The sequence below is a fragment of the Marmota flaviventris genome, chromosome 1 (assembly GCF_047511675.1).
Source record: "Marmota flaviventris isolate mMarFla1 chromosome 1, mMarFla1.hap1, whole genome shotgun sequence".
Taxonomy (NCBI): Eukaryota; Metazoa; Chordata; class Mammalia; order Rodentia; family Sciuridae; genus Marmota; species Marmota flaviventris.
This window is the reverse complement of record NC_092498.1, coordinates 211,450,871-211,466,335: the sequence shown is the minus strand read 5'-3', so window position 1 is coordinate 211,466,335 and position 15,465 is coordinate 211,450,871. Positions and strand designations below refer to the sequence as shown.

The following is a 15,465-nucleotide window of genomic DNA, read 5'->3' as shown; positions in this document are numbered from 1 at the left end:
AGGCTCAGAGAGGTTAAGTAAGTTATTCTTATGCCACAGAGCCAAGATGAGAAGCCAGGTCTGACTGATGCCAAAGCCTGAGGCCTTGCCCAGGTGCCACACTGCCTTCCTGTTGTCTCACAGAGAGACACTGCACCTCATCTGCCTAGCACTCTGAGCTCTAGCATTCTGTTCCACCTGCTCCTCTTCTTTGGAGTCCCTAAGATGGGGCACATGGCCCCTGATATCAGAACCCTCCCAGGCACATCTTGCAGTTTTCTGGGTAGCTCCCAAGTCTATTGTGTCCTTTTGCCATGGTGATGGTGATGGTGTCCTTCCTGGGGGCTTCCCTTTGGGCCCCTCCCCGTCTTTCTGGAGCATCTGGCGGGTATCAGCAGGTCCAGGCCAGCTGAGGGTATACAGCCTCCTAGAGGAAGTTTATGCCTGAAAGGGCCTGTCACTCTGTCACAAGGCTGGCCAGGGCCTTGACCATCTATCATGCTATGTGCCCTTTGTCATTGGTATATCTCTATTCCAGTTTTATGGCTACCTGTCACAGCAGCAGAACATGATGCAGGACTATGTGCGGACAGGCACTTACCAGCGTGCAATCCTGCAGAACCACACTGACTTCAAGGACAAGGTGAGTGGCTGCTGACCTCTACTTCCTCTGGGCGAGATAGTGTGTGAAGCAGAAGGGAGGCTGGTGGGTGCCTACACAGGCTGAGAGGAGCAGTAGCCTGTCTCCCTCTCCATATGTCCGTTTCCTCGGGCCCTAGGCCCACCTCCCTATTTATATTGCCTCTAATTTTTCTTTATTATTTTTAGCTTACTAATTTTATCTTAAATTTTTTTCGATTATAAAAGTGAAATCAAATGTATAAATACAATACATATGTACAGTATTGGCATGAAAGGCCTCTATCATCTCCCTTCAAACTGTTTAGGGTCTCTTTTTCCAAGTTGGATGTGGTGGCATATACCTGTCATCCCAGTGACTTGGGAGGCTAAGGCAGGAGGATACCAAGTTCAAGGCCAACTTGGGCAACTTAGACCCTGTCTCAAAATCAAAAAGAAGGGCTGGGGTTGTGGCTTAGTGGTAAAGCACTTGCCTAGCACATGTGAGACTCTGAATTCGATCCTCAACACCACATAAAAATAAATAAAATAAAGGTATTATGTCCATGTACAACTAAAAATAAAAAAAGTAATAATAAAAAAAAAAAAAGAAAAGGGGCTGGGGATGTAGCCCCATGGTAGAGTGACACCTGGATTCAATCCCCAAGACCCCCCAACACACACACAAGAGTTCTTCTGAAATGTTCCTCATACATGTATCAACATGTATTTTAGAATTATTTCAGCCTTTTTTCTTTTTAATTCAAATTGTAATCTACCTACTGCTAGAAAACTTTTTTATTGCTTAATGATATGGCTTAAAACATTCTATCCCCTCCCCCTTTATTCAGGTATGATTGACAAATAAAACTGTATATGCTGGGCTGGGGTGTAGCTCAGTGGTGAGTGCTTGCCTAGCATATGTGAGGCTCTGAGTTCATTCCCAGCACACGGGGGGATAAGTTGTATATGCCTAAAGTGATGTTTTAAGATACATATCCATAGCTGGGTGTGGCTTAGTCCCCATAAGTTGGGGACTAAGTCCTTAGACCCCTCTGCACCTCCACACACACACTTAGTCCTATCATCTTGGGAGTCTGAGGCAGGAGGATCACAAGTTCAAAGCCAGCCTCAGCAACTTAGTGAGACCCTGACTCAAATATAAAAAAGGGCTGGGTATGTGGCTCAATGGTTAAGTGCCCCCGTGTTCAATCCCCAGTATCAAAAAACAAAAAACAAAAACCCTATTCATTATAAAATGATGACTATAGTCAAGCTAATTAACATCCATCACCTCACCTAGTTAATTTTTTTGGCAGGGGAGTACTGGGGAATGAACTGAGGGGTGCTCAGCTACTCAACCACTGATCCATATCCCCAGCCCTATGTTGTATTTTATTTAGAGATAGGGTCTCACTGAGTTGCTTAGTGCCTCACCAAGGCTGAGGCTGATTTTGAACTTGTGTTCCTCCCGTCTCAGCCTCCTGAGCTGCTCACCTAGTTACTTTTTAAAAATAGTGATGTGGGGCTGGGGCTATATAGCTCAGTGGCAGAATGCTTGCCTAGCATGCGTGAGGCACTGGGTTCGATCCTCAGCAGCACCACATAAAAATAAACAAATAAAATAAAGATATTGTTTCTATCTAAACCACACACACACAAAAAAATTTTTTAAAGAAATAGTGATGTGTAAGAAAAACAGTGCCTTTTTTTTGTTTGTTTGGTTTTCACTCACACACCGTAAACAACTTCTAAAGGTGGGGATTCCCCCACCAGCAAGCTAGCCATTTTGCTGCAGCAGATACCAGCTGGGTGTCCTCTATTCCGGTTCATTTGTTATCACTCTTACCAGGAGATAGCCTTAGACCCCATAAGTTGGGGGCTAAGTCCTTAGACCCCTCTGCACCTCCACGCACACTTAAATGCTAGTTTGCTAGTTACCAGCGCATGGTGGATTTCCCTGTGTTTGTGAGGGACTGGCTCTAAATTAGGCTCCCACTCACTGTTCAGTTAATCTTCTTGAGCCGATCACAGACCTCAGGGAAACACACTTGTTGGTGTGGTATAGAGGATTACAGAAGATACAAATGAAAAGCTTCATGGGGCGAGGTGTGTAGGAAATTCCAGGAAGCTCATGAGTTCAACTGTCTAGAAGATTTCTGAACCCAGTCCTTCTGGGTGTTAGTGGAGACTTCATTGCATATCTAATGCTGAGAGACTGGCTGCGGAAACCCAGCCAGTCCTGTCCAGATTCTTCTTGGCCTCTCTGTCAGCATTATTCCCCCCAGGGTACCCTCAGAGGGTCTTGACCCTCTGAATTGAGGAGTGTCTTATGACTGACTGTTGAACAAGGGTGGTTCAGTTTCTTTAGGGCTAGCTCCAGAGCAGACAGACTGGGGAAGAGTAGAGGTTCTTTGACCCATCACAGGGAAGAAAAATTCTCATTTTATGGCCTGCCTTGCTGGAAAAAGGGATTCGAAGCCAGGAACTTCGGATGAAAACCAAGATGTATATATCAAAATATCACAAGTGAAAACTTGTACAATCTACTTTCTGAGCCAGATCCAAGTGCACTGAACTGTCCATTAACTAATGCCACTATGCTGCACTTCAGGTCCCTAGAACTCCTTGGGACGTGCTCTTTAGGCACAAAGATTTAATTGAGATTGATCTTGTCACTTTCCTAGCTCCCCCCCACCCAGCCCTTTTTTTTTCTCTAGTGCTGGGGCTTGAACGCAGGGCCTTGTGCATGCTATGCGAGTGATCTACCACTATGTTACAACCATTTTTTTTCCCCAGTACATTATTCAATAAACTACATGAAATCATCAATACTTTGTTATAAAATAGGCTTTGTGTTAGATGATTGTGCCCAGTTGTAGACTTAGAAGTATTCTGAGTATTTAAGGTTAGGTAGGCTAAACTGGGATGTATAGTGGGACAGGTGTATTAAATGCATTTCCCATTTAAAGGGACAGAACCCCTTCATTAGTTGAAGAACACCTGTGTATTTCACAGTGGAAACATGCTTTCTTCTCATCCCATACCCAGCATTTTCCCCCCCTTTTTTTTAGGTGTAGATGGACAATCTATCTATCTATCTATCTATCTATCTATCTATCTATCTATGTATTTGTGGTGCTGAGGATCAAACCAAGTGCCTCAAACATGCTAGGCAGGCGCTCTACCACTGAGCCCCAGCCCCAGCCCCTTTGTTCCCTTTTGAGTCAGTTGGAACCCTTTGTTTTCCCCTCAGCATGTCTTGTGCTTTCCTCCTGGATCTGTGTGGATCTGCCTCATCTGCATCTTTGTCATGCCTCCTGAAATTGCCAGCCATCCCCTAGGACACTGGGCCTGGATCCCAGGAAGGAATCATCCTGATGGGGCAGCCATCACAGACTGCTGGCTTCTCGATGAGCCATTCTGAGTGTTTTCCTAGTTGCTGGCCTGAGCTGTGCTAAAGCAGTGCTTGGGGCCTTGAAAGTCCATGCATTTTTTGGTGATATCCCTTCTGACTCTCCCAGGACTGAGATCCATTTGTTGGTTCCTCCAGGGCTCCAGGAGGCACCAAGGTTCTCCCCTGGGCACTTTCTCTGGGTCCATCACCATGCCAAGTGTATTTTTCCCCAGGAAACTTACACATCACCTCAGAAACATAAGTCCTTATTCTACTCAGGCAGAAGCAGCCACAAAAATCAAGAATACCCTGGCATGGACTCTGCCAAGAGTCAGTGTGTGGGACATTGGGAGAACCCATTGGGCTGTAGCGCTCAGGACTTGATCTGCCCCCACCAATGAACTGGCTGCTTCTTGGGGCCGGAGTCAGCGTGGAGCCAGGAGATGCTACCTCCAGTACTCCCAGGCCCTTTCCCTTCCCGCAAGGGCTGCAAAGGTCTCAGAGGTTACTGTTAGTGCTGCCCAGGTTTCCAGGGAGGCCCACGGCCTAGGGGTTGGGACAGGCACACAGACTGTAAGTAGGTCCATGACCTAGATGGCTCCCTGAGTGGGAGCCTCTGGAGTCTTCTCCCAGAAGCCTAGACCATGGCTCCTTCAGCCACCTTTAGCTCTAATTTCATTTGTACTCAGAGCCTGTGAAGGGCAGATACTCATAGTGAGGGCAGATCTGGTGTAAGTTCTGGCTCTACCCATCAACATCTCCGAACAGGTAATTGTGCCTCTCTGTGCCCCATGACTGGACACAGGGAGTGAGTTCTGGTGACATGCATCTTTCGTCCAGTAGCTAACCTCTGCTTCTTACCAGATTGTTCTTTATTCCTTTTTTTTTTTTTAAGATAGAGTCTTTCTAAGTTGCTCAGGCTGGCCTTGAACTTGTGAGTCTCCTGCCTCAGTCTTCTGGGTAGTTGGGATTATAGGCCTGTGCCTATATTTAAAAATATATTTCAGTTGGGCTCAGCGGCACATACCTGTAACCCCAGCCCAGAAGGCTGAGGCAGGAGGATGAAAAGTTTAAAGCTAGCCTGAGCAACTTAGCAAGACCCTTTCTCAAGATAAAATATACTAAGGAGGGCTGGGGTTGTGGCTCAGCGGTAGAGCGCTTGCCTAGCACGTGCGAGGCCCTGGGTTTGATCTTCAGCACCACATAAAAATAAATAAATAACATACATTACAACTAAAAAATTAAAATATTTTAAAAAATATATAATAAGGAAAGACAGTAGAATGAATTGGATATCACTTTCCTACGTTCATTTATGAATGCATGCCCAGTGTAACTCCACCTCATGTACAATCATGAGAAAGGGAAGGTGTATTCCATGTATGTTTAGTATTAAAGCTAACAAGAACAAATAAAGTAAAAAGGGTTGGGGATGTGGCTCAATGGTTGAGTGCCCCTGGGTTTAATCCCTGGTACCAAAAAAATAATAATAATAATAATTAAAGTGACACATAGTAATTGCATATTCGTGGGTGCAGCGTTGCATTTCAGTACATGTTATAATATATGATTAGGTCAGGGTGACTGGCATGTCCACCACCTCAGACATGTGTCATTTCTTCAGATCGTTCTTGATGTTGGATGTGGCTCTGGGATCCTGTCATTTTTCGCTGCCCAAGCTGGAGCCAGGAAAATCTATGCAGTGGAGGCGAGCACCATGGCCCAGCATGCTGAGGTCAGTGTCCCCTGGTATCCTGGCTATACCCCATGGTTAGCCTTCATCTCTGCCTGCTAGGAACTCTCAGGAGACCTGACCCCTGGGTCCAGAGGACCTGAGGATATATCCCTTCTGTGCTTTGTCCTTAAGACCAGGTGGTTGTGGATGGGAGGGGCTTGCTGGGCCTGAGGTAGTCTTTCCTCCATGAAACTAGTCATCCATCCAAAGGCTGGTTTGGGGCCTACAGAGGCTGGATGGCTTCATGCTTCTGGGGCTGGGCCATGAAGTCACATAGACCCTGGTGGAACTTCTGAGACACATACCTGGACTACTCTAGTTGAGCACCAACCTCCACCCACTGGAGAGAAAGATACCTTCTAGATCTTTATAGAGCTGTTCTGTGGAGATGGAAGCAAGCATGTGTTTCTACTCCTTCTTCCCATTTCTTGTGCAAATGGAGACACACCATCGCCTTGCTCCTTTCTTTACCTTTTAGAGTAGATCTGGGATTGTTTTTGTCCTTATGGAATTAACGTTCTTGCTCTTTGTATAGCTGCAGAGCATCACTGTGTGTGGGCAGACTGCTATATAGGAACCCACATTTGGTCTCTTGTGCCGTTGACTCTTCCCCATCTTTTCATCATAAATATGGTCACACTGAGCCCTTTTAAACACACATCACTTTTCCTATGTATGATTGTGTCCAGAGGACAAATTCCTGGTGCTGGAGTCACTGGATTGGGGGATGTCCAATTCCTGCTTTGATGGCTGTTGCAAAGTTGACTCATCCACATCTCTACACCCACTAGCACCTGTGTTCACAGCGTATGGGGGAGGACCAGGGATGCTGCAACCCCGAGAGAGGTCTGGGCTTCAGTAAGCTCTTAAGTGGTCATTGCTGTGGTTAGGATGCTGAGAGGCGTTGGGTAATTGTATATGGACAGAGGCCCTCCTTTGAGAAGGGACCCAATGAGGGCACTAGGCAGGTGGGTGCAGGGAACCCCAAGTGACCCTTCCTGCCTGCCTGCCCACAGGTTTTGGTGAAGAGTAACAACCTGACCGACCGTATCATTGTCATACCTGGCAAGGTAGAGGAGGTCTCCCTCCCTGAACAAGTGGACATCATCATCTCAGAGCCCATGGGCTACATGCTCTTTAATGAGCGCATGCTCGAGAGCTACCTCCATGCCAAGAAGTACCTGAAGCCCAGCGGTGAGTGTCTCCTCCTACATACAGGGAGAGCAGGGCCAGGCCAGGTGCCTGCAGCTGTGAACTGTATGGCCAGCCACCATGCAGGGGCTTTTCTGGCCCAGACACCAGGGTAGTATCCACCAAACCAAGTATTTTGCCCCCTGTCAAGCTCCCTGGCTGCTGTACAGTTTGCCCATAGATGGCTCAGTTCCATGCTTGCCAGTGTCAGTGGCCTAGGATGTAGGGCATCTTGATCTTTGCCCTGCTTCCTACCCCAATCTTGCCCCTGCTGACTGAGGCTTTGGGAGTCCTGTGTCCCATAGAAAGCCAGGCATCCACTTGCTCACCAACCCTACTGGGCTTAGAGGGATCCCCTCGGGCTCCCTGAGAGTGTCTGGCACCTCCACCACCTGCATCTTGTACAATAGGACTACTTCTTTCTGGGAGCAGGGGTTGGGACAGGCACACAGACTGTAACTTGGTCCTGTAGTTGGTGGTTCTCTAAGGGGCTTCAGTCCTAGGCGTGGAAACATTCCTCTGGGCAGATGCCCTGACAAGCCCTGCTCTCCTCAGAGCCTGGGAAGTGAACAGACATGCATGTGTGCAAGTGAGGATGAATGGGTACATGTGTACGTGTATGAAGGCATGTAGGCACCTGCCTGGGAGTGAGTGGAAGAGGTGGCTGTCTGGTGAGCCCATCTGTTACCACCTGTGTTCCTGGACTAGCCTGTCCGTGCCTCTGTATACAAGCTTCGGGGTCACTGGGCAGCTCTTTATATCAATCTGTCTGTATTGGGTTCTGTTCATTGCCCTGAGCACCTGAAGTGTATGTCCATTTCTCTATTGGATATCCATGTCTGAATGTTTCCACAGGCAGGGAGTTGTGCAGGAGTGTGTAGAACATAGGCAAGGGCCTTGGCCAGGGCAGCAGCCATGGATGGAGCATGGGAAGCAGTCAGACTGCCCTGTGGGCAGGGCTTGGTGGGTTTGCAGGGGGAAATTCCTACTTGAGTCTCTTCCTTGGGGCCTGCCATGGGTTGCACTTCCAGAGGCAGCTAAAACAGCTGTGTTTTCTGCCCCAGGTGTGAGTGTGGAACTCCAGGCTGCCCCAGTGATTGTCCCAGTCCTACTTTCCTTCCATTCTGCCCTGCTGGTGGCCAAGTTTGCATTGAGGTGGGAACAGGCCCCAGCAAAAGGAACTACTCCCCTGCTCAACATGAGGCCAGGGGCCAGCCTACAGAAATGAACCTTCCAAGCCAAGTTCCATGGTTCATATCTGTAACACCAGCAGCTCGGGAGGCTCAGACATTAGATTCTCGAGTTCAAAGCCAGCCTCAGCAATGGCAAGGCAATTAGCAACTCAGTGAGATCCTGTCTGTAAATAAAATACAAAATAGGGTGAGGATGTGGCTCAGTGGTTGAGTGCCCCTGGGTTCAATCCCAGGTACTACCCTCCCCCACACCCTCAAAAAAAAAAAAAAAAAAAAAAAAAAAAAAAAAGGAAAAAGAAGAAAAGAAGAAGATGAAGAAATGGGCCTTCCATCCACATCAGAAACTTCTTTGAAGCTGGTGGGTGCTGTGAACACACCTGTAATCCCAACTACTAAGGAAGATAAGGCAGGAAATTCTAAGTTCAAGGCTAGCCTTGGAAACTTAGTGAGACCCTGTCTAAAAATAAAAATAAAAAGGCTAGGGATGTAACTCAGTGGTATAGTGTTCTGGGCTCCAATCCCTAGTACTGGGGTGGTGGAAGGGGAGGGAATCTCCTTTGAGCTATGGTTGTAGCTCAGTGATAGCTTCCCTAGCATGGATTTCACCCCTACCACTGCAACAATAACAACAAAACCTCTTTTGAGGATTATAGGCAACCCTCCCCCAGCCATATGCTTACTGGCCTGCAAGAGCCAGAGGTGCCTTCCAGGCGAGGGCACCTTCCCATGATGCTTCAGTCCTCTGGGGCAGGTGGTCTAGCCTATGGCCCGTGAGCTAGAGCTGTGGGCCTCTGTCCCCTGCTGAGCATTGCTAGCCTGCTGGAGGCTATTGTGGAGGCACCTCGGCTCATCCCTCCCTCCCTCCCTCCCTCCTCCCCCTGCATGAAAGGGTAGACTGAAGCCCACATCTGGAGGCCAGGTGCTCTCCCAGAGCAGGAACAGCCTCTGGAACCCTGGCTTTCCCTGCGGCTGGTCCTGACTCATCTGTTTGTTGAATCACAGATGAGGGCCATATGCCAACCAGGATGGCGAAGTTGTCCACCCTGTCTGCCTGGTGTCTACCAGAGCCTGGGCAGTACTGGTGGTGCGGATGAAGCTGAACCTAGACCCAACCTGGGGCCACCCTCATTCTGGCCAGAGTGACCCTGCTTGACTTCCCTGCCAGCTGTGCACACTCAGCATGTGTGCATGTGACTGCCTGAGAGGCACTGCTGGCTGCATCCCAGCCACTCCTGCTCATTATGAGGCTCTGACTGGTCCTTTCCTGTCCTCTAGCCCAAGTAATGGGACATAAGGACAGGCAAACCAGCTACCTCTTAGGGTTTGTGCAGGCCAATGGCTTCCCCAGCACTCAGCACACAACAAGCATTTGGGAAAGGTGAACTGTTAGTAGATTGATTGATCCTTGGTGTGCTGATTTACTGATTTTACATATTGTGATTTTTGAATTGATACATAGATCCATGGTTCAAAAATCAAGAGTATAAAAGAAAAGAACCTCCTACCCCTCAGTCTGGATGCAGTGAGATGGTACAGGTCAAGCACTCCTCCGTGGCCACTGACAGAGTGGGCACTCTACACTGTGTGTCACATGAATGCATGAATGAATGAACAAGCAGCTGGAAAGGCCAGGGTTGGGGTTCTTGGGGCCCTTTGGAAGCTCTGCCTGGCCCTGTGGGATGTGCCACCCTGACACCAGCACCCCTCCCTGCCCCCCACTCCCAGGAAACATGTTCCCCACCATTGGTGACGTCCACCTCGCACCCTTCACGGATGAACAGCTCTACATGGAGCAGTTCACCAAGGCCAACTTCTGGTGAGTGCGCCCTGGGTGTCCCGCCCGGGCCCCACGGCCTGCCTGCTCGGGGATAACCCCCAGCCCCCAGGTGGCCCCACCTTTCCTCTTTTTCTCCTCATCCTCAGTAGGACCTGAAGAGCTTGGGCTCGACAAGGGCCAGCTGGGAGAGAAGGCAGTGCTATCTCACCTGCCTCTCCTGCTGCTGGTGACCTTGCCGGTGGGGGTGGGGGCTTTCTGCAGGTACCAGCCATCATTTCACGGAGTAGACCTGTCAGCCCTCCGAGGCGCTGCTGTGGATGAATATTTCCGCCAGCCTGTAGTGGTAAGTAGGGGACACGGAATGCTATGGCATTACTACTGGGCATGGCCCCTCTGGAGTGACTGAGGGGCATGGGCTTCATCATCAGGCCTTGTTCAGGCTGTGTAGTACTACTGCCCCTCTTAGGCTCACTTCTGCCCAACACAGAACTCTCAGAGATATTGAAGCTACAGACACACTCAGTACATAGCATGCAGAGGACATGGGGACTGGTAAATTGATCCTTGGTGAGCTGATTTGTACTAATGGATTTTACTTGCTGAGATTTGTAAATTGATACATAGGTCCATAGTTCAGAAATAAAGAGTATAACAGAAAAAAGCCTCCTAATCTGTTCCCAGCTGCAGTTCCCCTTCCTGCAGGCAAACTATTTCTTCTTGTCCTTCCAAAGGCTTAACACCTAGATGTGCATGTTAAATTATATTTTTGAAACTTTTTTCCACTCATAAAATATAGCTTAGTCAACAATACTATTCTGTCTTAATTTCTTTATGGTCAGAAAACATACAATGTACATTTCAGTCCTTTGAAATTTGCTGACACTTGCTCTAAGTCCAGTATGTGATCTCTCTTGGTTAATGTTCTATGTGCACTTGAAAAAAATGTATGCTGATCACTTGCTGAGTAGTGTTATACTCATGCCACTTAGGTCACATTTGTCATCATGTTGGTCAAATCTCTATTACTTTTTTACTTTTTTTCACTAGCCTTGAATTTGTCATCCTCCTGCCTCAGCCTCTCCAGCAGATGGGATTACAGGTGTGCACCACCACACCCAGCTTGATACTGATTTTTTTTTTAAATCTGCTTTTCCTATGTATAACTAATCATGGAATTGGTTTTCTTCCCCCATTTCATTATATTTATTTTTGCTTTATATATTTTGACATTATGTTGTTAGGTTCATAACTAATAGTATGAATTAGCATGAGCCCTAGTTTAGGATTATTATCTTCCTGTTGGATAGATCTTTTTTTCATTATGAAATATCTCTTTTTATCTCTATTACTATTTCTTGTCTTAAAGGTTTTTGTTTTTGTTTTTTTTCCCCTGATAGTACTTCTCTGATAGTACCAGTTCAGATACACTTGCTTTCTTTTGATTAATCTTTATACAATATAACTTTTTCTGTTCTTCTACTTTAAACCTGTTTGTATCCTTTCTATTTAACCTTAGTTTCTAGGAAGCAGCATGTAGTTGATTTTTTTTTTTTTTAATTTGAATGTTAGACCATTTACATCTAATTTAATGCAGACCTCCATACAGTTTATTTTACTGTTCTGTCCCCTCAATGTCTTTCACTTTTGGGGGGAATATTCTTGGACAGCATCTTTTTGACATTCTTTCTGTCTTTGGGATTCTGATCATGTGTACAGTAGATCTCTTTGCCATGTCTCAGGTGATTCTTTTACATTACTTTATGTGTGTGTGCTTCAGATTGGGCCTAGCCACATCCCCAGCCTTTTTTTTTTTTTTTCTTTGTAGATGAACACAATATGTGATTTATTTATTTTTATGTGGTGCTGAGGATCTAACCCAGTGCCTTACACATGCTAGGCAAGCGCTCTACCACTGAGCAACCCCAGCATACCCAGCCTTTTTAACTTTTTGAGACAGGGTCTCCCAAAGTTGCCCATGCTGGCCTCAAACTTGCAATCCTCTTGCCTCAGCGTACTGTGTCTCTGGGATTACAGGGGTACGCCGCTGTACCTGCTCATTTAACTGACTCATCTTCCAGCTACAATCCTTTCTTCACTGTGTTTAATCTGCTTTTCTAATTTTTAATTTCAGCTGTAATTTTTCAGGTCGAGAATGTGAAAATTTTTGTTTTGTTTTTGTGTTACAAGTAGCTGGAACTACAGGTGTGCACCACTGCACCCAGTGTGGGATAATTTTTTATTGTCATCTTAGTTCTCTGTAAAAATTTTTTTTTCCATAGCGCTGGAATTAAATCCAGGGCCTTCTGCATAGTAGACAAATGCTCTACCACTGAGCTGCTGTTACACCCCAGCCCTTTTCAGTTTTTTAAAATGTTAATTATGAGTCTATGATCATTTCAGTATGTGGAAAAAGGTATGTTTTCTGTGTTTGTTCCCTTCGTTTTGAGTCCTGTTTGTTTAGTCCAGGCTCTTCATATGCCTGATCATTGAATGCCAGAAAGAAAAATAGGTGGCTTTGGATGGTGTTTCTCCTTCCAAGTTTTTGTTTTCCTCTGGGCAGTTAGCTGTATGGACAGATCAATCACAGTCCTATCATGAATCTGAGATATTTGGAAATTGCTTTGTAGACTGTTTGGCTGACCTCTTCTCTGGCTTCCCTATCTCAGGACCTCTTGAAGCCACAAAAATTGAAGATCCTCAAGAGCTTTTGTTTATGTGTATTCTGCCTCACTATCTATTAGTATTAAAAAGTAAACCCCATAAATTTTAAAATGTGCTAACCAATTGATTTAATATGCCAATTCCATGTTAACATAAATAGTATTTTTATTAAAAAGAGACTATTTAAAAAAAAAAACTTCAGTGAAAATAATGGCATCTTAGTTTGCAAATCTAATATCTGACTTAATAGAAGGCATCTGGACTCTGCTTCTGCCTTCAGCCTGTTGTCATCATATATGAGCAGAAAGAAAACATTTTAGCATGATTAGAAAATACCCTTGACCCAAAGCTAAAGGGTGCCCTGGATAGGACTACACTTTGAGAACCACTGCTTTAGGACTAGCCTTTAGTGACCATTTTTGGTTTGGGGGATTGTTTCTATTTTTGTGGTGTCAGGATGGAATCCAGGGCCTCGCACACGCTAGGCAAGTGCTGTACCACTGAGCTGCAACCCAGCCCTTCTCCAGCAGTCTTGATACAAGTGTGCCTCCTCCTATCCTCTCCAGGACTCTCTAATGGACCTATTTAGTCTCTTAGGAGTGGTTTTCTAGTTGAATTCTTGGCCTGTAATCTCCTCCCCACACATGGCTTAGGAATTGACCAATGCCACAAAGTGAAACTGCAAGTACAACATGCACTCCTTTTCTGCATTTTCCTGTGTTTTTATGCCTTCTTGAGTCCTAGCTGACTTGGTTACTTTGATCTCCCATTCCCCCTCCCTGCAGGTGGCTGAAAGACCTAGATGTTTTGCATGGGCCAAAATGGGCTCCCCTGAAGGGCTGAGGATATAGCTCAGTTGGTAGAGATGCTTGCCTCGCATGCATAAGACTCTGGGCTCAATCCCTGACACCACAAAAATAAAAAATAAAATTAAAAAATGGGCTCTCAACACATTTCCTTTGTCTCTAGGATCTTGGCCTCAAATACCTGCCTGTTGGGGTTACTCTCTGAGGCTTTAAACACTGATTTTTTTTCTTTGGATTTGCTTCAGTTCTTGGTAGGAGTAGATGTCCGCACTCAGTTCTCTAATTTACTTTTTTTGTTAACTGCTTAATGGTTTATCTTGGAGATCTTTCCCCAACTAGCCACAAAGACCCTCTTCGTACTTGTTCATCATTTATGGATGATCTGTTATTTTATATGGTTTCCAGTGTCACTAGTACAGTTATACATGTAGCTTGTACATGTCCATGTATGTTTATGGGCTAAATTCACAGAAATGCAACTGCCAAGTCTTTAATGTGTGTGAACACTTGTCATTTTGAGAGCTGTTACCTAATTGCTCTCCATGGTATTGTGCCAGTACATCTTCCCCTAGCATCTCTAAGAAGGGCAGGCATTTTAGCCAAATGGCTTATAGGCTATGGCCAGACTAGGAGAAGCATTGGGGCGCTCCTTTCTCCCTGGTCCCTCCAATAGAAACCAGGCCATGCCTGTGGTCTCTCCCAGGACACATTTGACATCCGGATCCTGATGGCCAAGTCTGTCAAGTACACAGTGAACTTCTTAGAAGCCAAAGAAGGAGATTTGCACAGGTACCAGAAGCCACACCCCATTCCCCCAAGCCTGGCTCATACTGAAGATCAGGGCCACTACTGGCTCTTGCTGACTTTATGTTGCCCTGGGGCAGGTGGGCAGGGGATCCCAGCCTCTGTACCTGGCCACCCCTTTTTTCCCCAGCAGCTCATTTTGGCTTCCCCAGCAAACCACTGTCCTTTACCTTCCAGGATAGAAATCCCATTCAAATTCCACATGCTGCATTCAGGGCTGGTCCACGGCCTGGCTTTCTGGTTTGACGTTGCTTTCATCGGCTCTATGTGAGTTCAGCAGGGTAGACCATGCTACCCCCACCCACTCCCCGGGCTCCCTACAGCTGTGGCCACCCCAGACCTGGCTGTGCAGTCGCTGCATTGGGGGCTGGGAGGGTAGGACATAACTCCTCAGGTTCCTCTGTCCCATTCAAAAGGCAGCGAGAACATGTCTTTGAACAAAAGACCCTTGGGAGGGAGGTGCATATCTGCTGTGTTCGGAGTACCTGTCCCTCATGGGCCCTTGTCTGTCTCACTGCATGTAGATGTCACGGTGAGAAGGCACCCCATGGCTGCAGATCCCTTGTGCACTTGTTTAAGCTCACATGTGTTTGCCTAGGCTGCTGGAGTTCCAGCCTGTCTTGGTTATGGGGCCCAAGGGACCAATCAGGGGGCAGGCACTTTTGGAGAGCCCAAGGTACAGATACAGAGCAATGACCCAAGTGGTGGCACCAACCCAGTCAAGTAAATACCTGTCCCTGCTTGACAGAATGACCGTGTGGCTATCCACTGCCCCAACGGAACCCCTGACCCACTGGTACCAGGTCCGGTGCCTATTCCAGTCACCACTCTTTGCCAAGGCTGGGGACACACTATCAGGGACATGTCTGCTTATTGCCAACAAAAGGTATGACCTGCTGCCCAGGGCTGGGAGTGCAGGGGTCTGTCAGCTTGGCCACCTCACAACTGCCCTCCTCTACTTCTCTATAGACAGAGCTATGACATCAGTATTGTGGCCCAGGTGGACCAGACAGGCTCCAAATCCAGTAACCTCCTGGATCTAAAGAACCCCTTCTTCAGGTAAGAGGGCCTCTGCCTATGTGGGGGGTACCCTGGGCCCCACAGTCCCCCAGCCCTGCCCACCAGTCATCTCTGCCACAGATACACAGGAACGACTCCCTCACCCCCACCTGGCTCGCACTACACCTCTCCCTCTGAAAACATGTGGAACACGGGCAGCACCTACAACCTTAGCAGCGGGATGGCTGTGGCAGGTAAGTCCACCATGCCCTTGACATAGCCGCTGACTTTGGTGGCCTGCCTGG

At 47.0% G+C, this 15,465-nt stretch overlaps 1 protein-coding gene across 2 annotated transcripts in view; it reads left to right on the top strand.

The window, feature by feature from the left end:
* The window catches only part of Carm1 (coactivator associated arginine methyltransferase 1), a 46,153-nt gene that overhangs the window by 28,479 nt on the left and 2,209 nt on the right, over positions 1-15,465 (top strand). For both annotated transcript variants that reach the window (XM_027955097.2, XM_027955095.2), the window contains exons 4-13: positions 518-622; positions 5,619-5,729; positions 6,746-6,923; positions 9,839-9,929; positions 10,152-10,233; positions 14,061-14,146; positions 14,339-14,428; positions 14,910-15,047; positions 15,131-15,220; positions 15,302-15,414. In XM_027955097.2, coding sequence (XP_027810898.2) covers positions 518-622; positions 5,619-5,729; positions 6,746-6,923; positions 9,839-9,929; positions 10,152-10,233; positions 14,061-14,146; positions 14,339-14,428; positions 14,910-15,047; positions 15,131-15,220; positions 15,302-15,414 — 1,084 coding nt within the window. The remainder of the gene's footprint in view (positions 1-517; positions 623-5,618; positions 5,730-6,745; positions 6,924-9,838; positions 9,930-10,151; positions 10,234-14,060; positions 14,147-14,338; positions 14,429-14,909; positions 15,048-15,130; positions 15,221-15,301; positions 15,415-15,465) is intronic.